The sequence below is a fragment of the Arachis duranensis genome, chromosome 8, assembly GCF_000817695.3.
Source record: "Arachis duranensis cultivar V14167 chromosome 8, aradu.V14167.gnm2.J7QH, whole genome shotgun sequence".
NCBI classification, from domain to species: domain Eukaryota; kingdom Viridiplantae; phylum Streptophyta; class Magnoliopsida; order Fabales; family Fabaceae; genus Arachis; species Arachis duranensis.
Genome location: NC_029779.3, coordinates 18,382,506 through 18,388,608, shown reverse-complemented (window position 1 = coordinate 18,388,608; position 6,103 = coordinate 18,382,506). Strand labels below are relative to the sequence as shown.

Sequence of the window (6,103 nt, the reverse complement as noted above, 5' to 3'; positions counted from 1 at the left end):
CTATATACGCAGGAAGGATGGTAGGACCCAGATCGAAATATTAGATTCAGGGCATTGCTGTGGCCATTGGTGAAGCCAATTAGCAAATGTTATAATCAAGACAACCAAGAAGAATGGGTTCCACCTCCTGCAGTATGTATTTAAAGCTCCTAAACAAAACGCAGGATCCTCCTTCTGTCCAAAAACGACATCAATTTTTAATGCCTTATTAATGTTCCTACCATCTCACTCCCACGAACTTATATGTTACGCCCATATTTCATCTTTCACCGTTCTCGGGCAATGACTACTCCAATTATGAATTTTTTTTCAAAAATAAAAAAAAAAAGCATCGGTACTTGCTTGTATTGTAAATTTATAACCATCCGTGTATATCTAGTGAAATGAATTTTTGACATATTTATTGTTCACGTTATTTAATATTTTTATTGTTTTTTTATATTTTTTCTATTCAAAAAGAGAAAAATATAGATAAATAATAAAAATATTAAACAATGTAAACAATAAATATATTAGATATTTAATTTATTAGGTGTACAAATAATTATGTTAGTATTAAGATTTACATAAATAATTTAAAAATGTATTTTACTTTTATTTTATTGGACCAATTTTAAAATTCATTGTCCACTATATCCACAAAAACCAAGCAAAATCCTTCAAAAAGACATTTTATCTGTGTTTCCGCCACCTGAGTTTCCACCGTTATGCTAGCCCTTAAATTTTTCTAGAGAAATACTAGTAATAATTAATTACACACACCTAATCTACGGAAACTAGCAGTCACTACTCACTAGTGACTAGTGAGCAGTTGTCAGCAAGATTCTCGCTGGGAGTGCCGCTTGAAAAAAGTTCAAACGCTATCACATGACAAAAAGAGAATTTTCGAAAGGTGTTTCACGCCTTCACGGATTAAGTATTTTCTCATTTTGATTATCATCTTTTTGTCTTCTAGTAAATAAACCATCAACTATTAACTACAATTACATTACCAATATCATAATTAATAATATTAAAAGTGAGCAAGTTTGAATGTACCGTGAATGAGGGAGAAGAGGCTGCCATTGGGTTGGTAATCGTAGATAACGAGCCTCTCATCCTTAGCCTGAAAATAAGCCCTTACAGGAACCAAATTGGGATGGCGAAGGCCACCCACTGATTCCATGTGTCGCTCGAAAACCTCCTTTGTTGCATGTGCACCCATCTTCCCAGCATCAAGCCTCTTAACCGTAACGATCAGACGGTTATCAAGAACCGCCTTGTAAGTCGTGCCCAAACACCCTCTCCCTAAAAGCTCCGCAGAACCCTTCATCAGCTGCTCCAGCGTGTACACCTGCGCCTCCCCCGCACAGAATACTAAACTCCCACTCTTCGCCACTACCTGTGCCCTCCTCACCTTCTCCTCCAGCTCTCTTTCTTGCTCCACCTGCATTGCCGCCGCTGCCTCCGCCGTCGCCGCCGCATCCGATCCCATGTACCCTGACCTGATTGCTCCTTCCTTCTTGTTCTCTTCTCCTCCGCTGCTCCTCCTCTGCCTCCTCACGGCCACCGCGAAGCACACCAACGATGCCACGAGAACAACCACTCCCGCGGAGAATCCCACAATCACTGCCGTCCTGTCTCGCTTCTTCTCGTACGGCTGCCGGAAAATGCCATTAACGCCGTGAACTTCCGTGCTCTGGCCGAGAACCACTGCTGGCGGAGGCGAAGACGCCGCTATGGGGCCGAAAAACGGCGTACTCGGATGGCATTCCTTGTGGATGATTTCGCCGCAGAGTCCCGGGTTGAAAGAGAAAGAGGAAGCATCAAAACGGAACAATGTAGGTGTGAGGGGAACGGCGCCGGTGAGGTTGTTGCAGGAAACGTCAAAGGTTTTGAGAGAAGACTGGTTGAAAGGAGGAACGGTACCGTTGAAGTGGTTCCAACTCAAGCGAAGGGAGTAGAGGCGGTCGAGTTTGGTGAATGCAATTGGAATGTGACCGGAGAGGTTGTTGTGGGAGAAATCCAAGGTTCGGAGCCTGTGGAGGGAGAAGAGTGAAAGAGGGAGAGAACCGTTGAAACGGTTGTTGTGGAGAAAGAGACTCTTGAGGTTTGTGAGACCTGAGAGGTCCGGTATGGGTCCGGTTAGGGAGTTATTGTGAAGGCTCAGCACCCGGAGCTGGTCCAGCTTCGACAGTGTGTCCGGAGCGAAGACGCCACCGAGATCCAAGTCCTGGATGACGAGGCGGACCACTCTGTTTGCGGCGCATTGGACTCCTTGCCAGTGGCAGAAGCGGTGTTGTGCGGCGGCGCTGGTGTTGGCGAAGTTGAGACGGTTATTGAGATCGGCTTTGGACTTGAATGCCATTAGGGAGACGGCATCTTGAGGAGGCAGTAAACAAGATGCATTATTCCACAACAACAACAGTAACAGTAAGAGAAGCAGTTGTGATAAGGTTATATTGGTCATTCTTGAATCTAAGATCAATGCAAGTGAGGTGACGAGTATGAATGAAAGAAAGAAAGAAAGAAATGGAAGGTGGTGGAATGAGATGTTGTGTATTTTTATTTTTTGAATTTATGTGTCTTTGTCATTGTGTTTATAACTTTATGTCGAGTCACAACTAAGAAAGGAAATGATGTTATGGTATAATGGGGGTTTCACAATTTACAAGGTGCAAGGAGAGAGCACAAAGAAAGAGAAGGAAAAAGGGAGAGTAAGGAGGGAATGCAATGCAAGCAGTAGGTGACAAAAGAGCATACGGAGCAGCTGTCCTATTATGGGGACAACTGCTCAGAATCACGTGAATATCAACTACGTACCAGTAACTCTCACCACAGAGAAAGAAATAACAGATCTCACCCAATTCCTCCTCATTCTTGTGCTTCACAACTTTTCTGTTTTAGTATAGTATAGTATGGTATAATATATGGAAAAGTCTAGGGCTAATAATTTTATTAAATTTTAGTCAGTATATAATTAGTAAAAAAAAATAAATAATTTTATATTATTAAAAATATTATTAATTATTATTTGATAGTTATAAATCACAAAAATTGTTAGTTCCTAATACTCTTCAAAAAAATGCAAATACATCATAGTATTACCATTTATTTTTCCCCCTTAACTTCTAAGTCCAAGGTGGTGTAGGTTTAAAAAGTATTGCAAGCTCATAGATAAGGACGGGTAATTGTATGCTAGATATGATGGCATTAGTGCTTTTGATTGATTGATTATTGTAGGGCGGTGTGCCATGCAGCATGGCATGTGACCTCGTAATTCTTTTGTGTGTAACTGGCCCTTCTACCTACGTTGTAGCTCAAACCGAAATTCATAGACACAAGGGGCAACAAAAGCTTTTATTTAATAAAGGGTTAAAGAAACTTTGGAACTTTCATATTACATGGCTACTAAGTTCTTTGAATAAATTATCAATCCCGCTAGAAAATCAATAAAGATCTAACCAACAATAAGACAACAAACTTTTAATAAATTATACATGTATACCATGTATGGCTGTATTATCTTATCTTTAACTTTAAATTTCCGTAAGCACATTAACGAGAACTATACAATTGCAAAGAGAGTCTTCAGAGTCGAAGTGTTTTTCTTTTCTTTATTTCTTTTTTTTTATGAAACAAGTTAAGATTAACACATTTTTTTTTTTGGTCAAGAAGTGAAATATTCGTTCAAAGCGGCCAAAAACAAATGTTGGGTCAAAAAAAGAAGCATCTGTCTAAGTGAGATCAATCCAATTCGTTTTGCCCCCCGTTGGTCTCTGGAGTGTAATCAAAATTAAATTAAAGTGGTATATAGATAAAAGTTGTTAGATCATAGATGAATTGATCGGTCTCTAATATTAAGCATTATATTACAAACTAGTGTAATTTGAAAAGATTGAAATAAAAAGTATTAACTGGAAGTATCCTTCGTACAAGGGCTAGTGCCCCAAAAAATAAACCCTTCAGCACACCTGATTCATATCCAGGTTCTCTATCAAAGAAAAAATAGAAAAATAGAGCGATATAACATGATCAATTTCCTCCATTTTTCAGAATGAAAGAACAAAGAATTCTACAGTATTGAAAATAGCAAATCAATTTTACACTCCATTCCCTCAATGACCAAAATATCAGCTCAGATCAAACAGTCTACGTGCTCTCATTCAAAAACTAGTGTATATAGCGTGTATATGCGCGAATTGAGTAATTAGTTTTTTTATTATGTTGAATGATTAAGTTTATAATTGAGTTGGAATTGGTTGTTGAGGAAGTGAGAATTTGATGTGATTGTAATTAATGTAGATAATGAGGTAATCAGGTATTGGATGGTTGAGAGAGCATGGATGAATATTGATAATGTGATAATGTGAGTGAATAAGATTGAGCTTTGGTATGGTTTTGGGTTATTTTAAGGTAAAGAGTTGATGAATTTTGAAGAATTTGAAAAATTTTGTCTTTTGGCAAAAATGAATTTTTGACTGAATTCAGCGGGACGTAACTCAATTTTTGGAGTGCTCTCGATTTTAAGTGAGAGAACATAAAATAAGAAGACACAACATCCAACTCAAAATTTTATGGTAGTAAGTTAATGAGTCTCTCATTTTATAAACTCCTCACTCTTTCTTGCTTTATTTGATGCGTGATTAATTTCATACACTCCTCACATTTATAATATTAACACATGCATACGCGGAATTGGGAAGTTTTGTAACCTCGTGTACGTGGCAGGTGTCTTACATACGCGAGACAATGCGTCTGTTTTGGGTAAATACGTCCGCATGATCTCTAGTGTTGCATAAAACGTATTTTGTTTTTGTTAACCGTTATTCGAACTTTCTAAACCTCTATAAACTCTGTTATGAATATAGAGCCGGTGTAATAGAGGGTAGAGGAGTTAGTAATAAGGTCTAATGCGTTGAGGTAGTGAATTGAGGAAAGATGAATTTGTTATAATAAGGACGCGATGAGAATGATTTTGATGTTTGATGATGATTATGTTTGATTATGATTAAAGATATGAAGCGGATGATCATGATGATGACTAGTAATGATAATTTATTATGATTGAGATATAATGAGGAGGATTATGACATTGAGAGATAATGATAATTGATCATGATTAAGATGTGATGAGAATGGTTGTAATATTGAGAGATGAGGATGATGATTTTGATTATTAATGGAGTGGAATAGAATTGAGAAGGAAATCAATAGTGAAAGTAACTCTGAGTTGAGATGTATCTGCCCGAGAAGTATAGTGGAGTAATTTCACTTGCCACAGTAGAGTGATTCTACTTACCGCAGTAGTTCTACTTGCTCCGGGATGTGATTGCAATATGATGCTAGGATTAGTGCCAGTTTGAAATTTCACAAAATGGATTTTCTAGAGCTACAGAACTCCAATTGGCGCGCTCTCAACGGCGTTGGAAAGTAGACATCCAGGGCTTTCCAGAAATATATAATAGTCCATACTTTATTCGAAGAATGACGACGTAACTTGGCGTTGAACGCCAAGTTCATGCTGCTGTCTGGAGTTAAACGCCAGAAAAACGTCATGATCCGGAGTTAAACGCCCAAAACACGTCAAAACTCGGAGTTCAACTCCAAGAGAAGCTTCAGCTCGTGGATTGATCAAGCTCAGCCCAAGCATACACCAAGTGGGCCCCGGAAGTGGATTTATGCATCAATTACTTACTCATGTAAACCCTAGTAGCTAGTCTAGTATATATAGGACATTTATCTATTGTATTAGACATCTTTAGTCTCAGTTTTGTATTATTCTTCATCTTAAGAGGCTATTGATCACGTTAGGGGGGCTGGCCATTCGGCCATGCCTGAACCCTTTGCTTATGTATTTTCAACGGTGGAGTTTCTGCACACCATAGATTAAGGGTGTGGACTGATGCTGTACCTCGAGTTTCAATGCAATTACTACTATTTTCTATTCAGTTCGACTTATTCCTATTCTAAGATATTCGTTGCACTTCAACATGATGAATGTGATGATCCATGACACTCATCATTATTCTCACCTATGAACACGTGACTGACAACCACTTCCGTTCTACCTTAGACCAGGCGCATATCTCTTGGATTCCTTAATCAGAATCTTCGTGGTATA

General features: G+C 38.5%; 1 protein-coding gene across 1 annotated transcript in view; it reads right to left on the bottom strand.

Annotated features, from left to right (window-relative positions):
* LOC107461261 (probable inactive receptor kinase At5g67200) overlaps positions 1–2,716 on the bottom strand; it is a 4,020-nt gene extending 1,304 nt beyond the window's left edge. The window contains exon 1 of the mRNA XM_016079743.3: positions 1,039–2,716. Within this exon, the coding sequence (XP_015935229.1) occupies positions 1,039–2,449 (1,411 nt within the window). The 5' untranslated portion in view covers positions 2,450–2,716. The remainder of the gene's footprint in view (positions 1–1,038) is intronic.
* Positions 2,717–6,103: the final 3,387 nt, after the last annotated feature.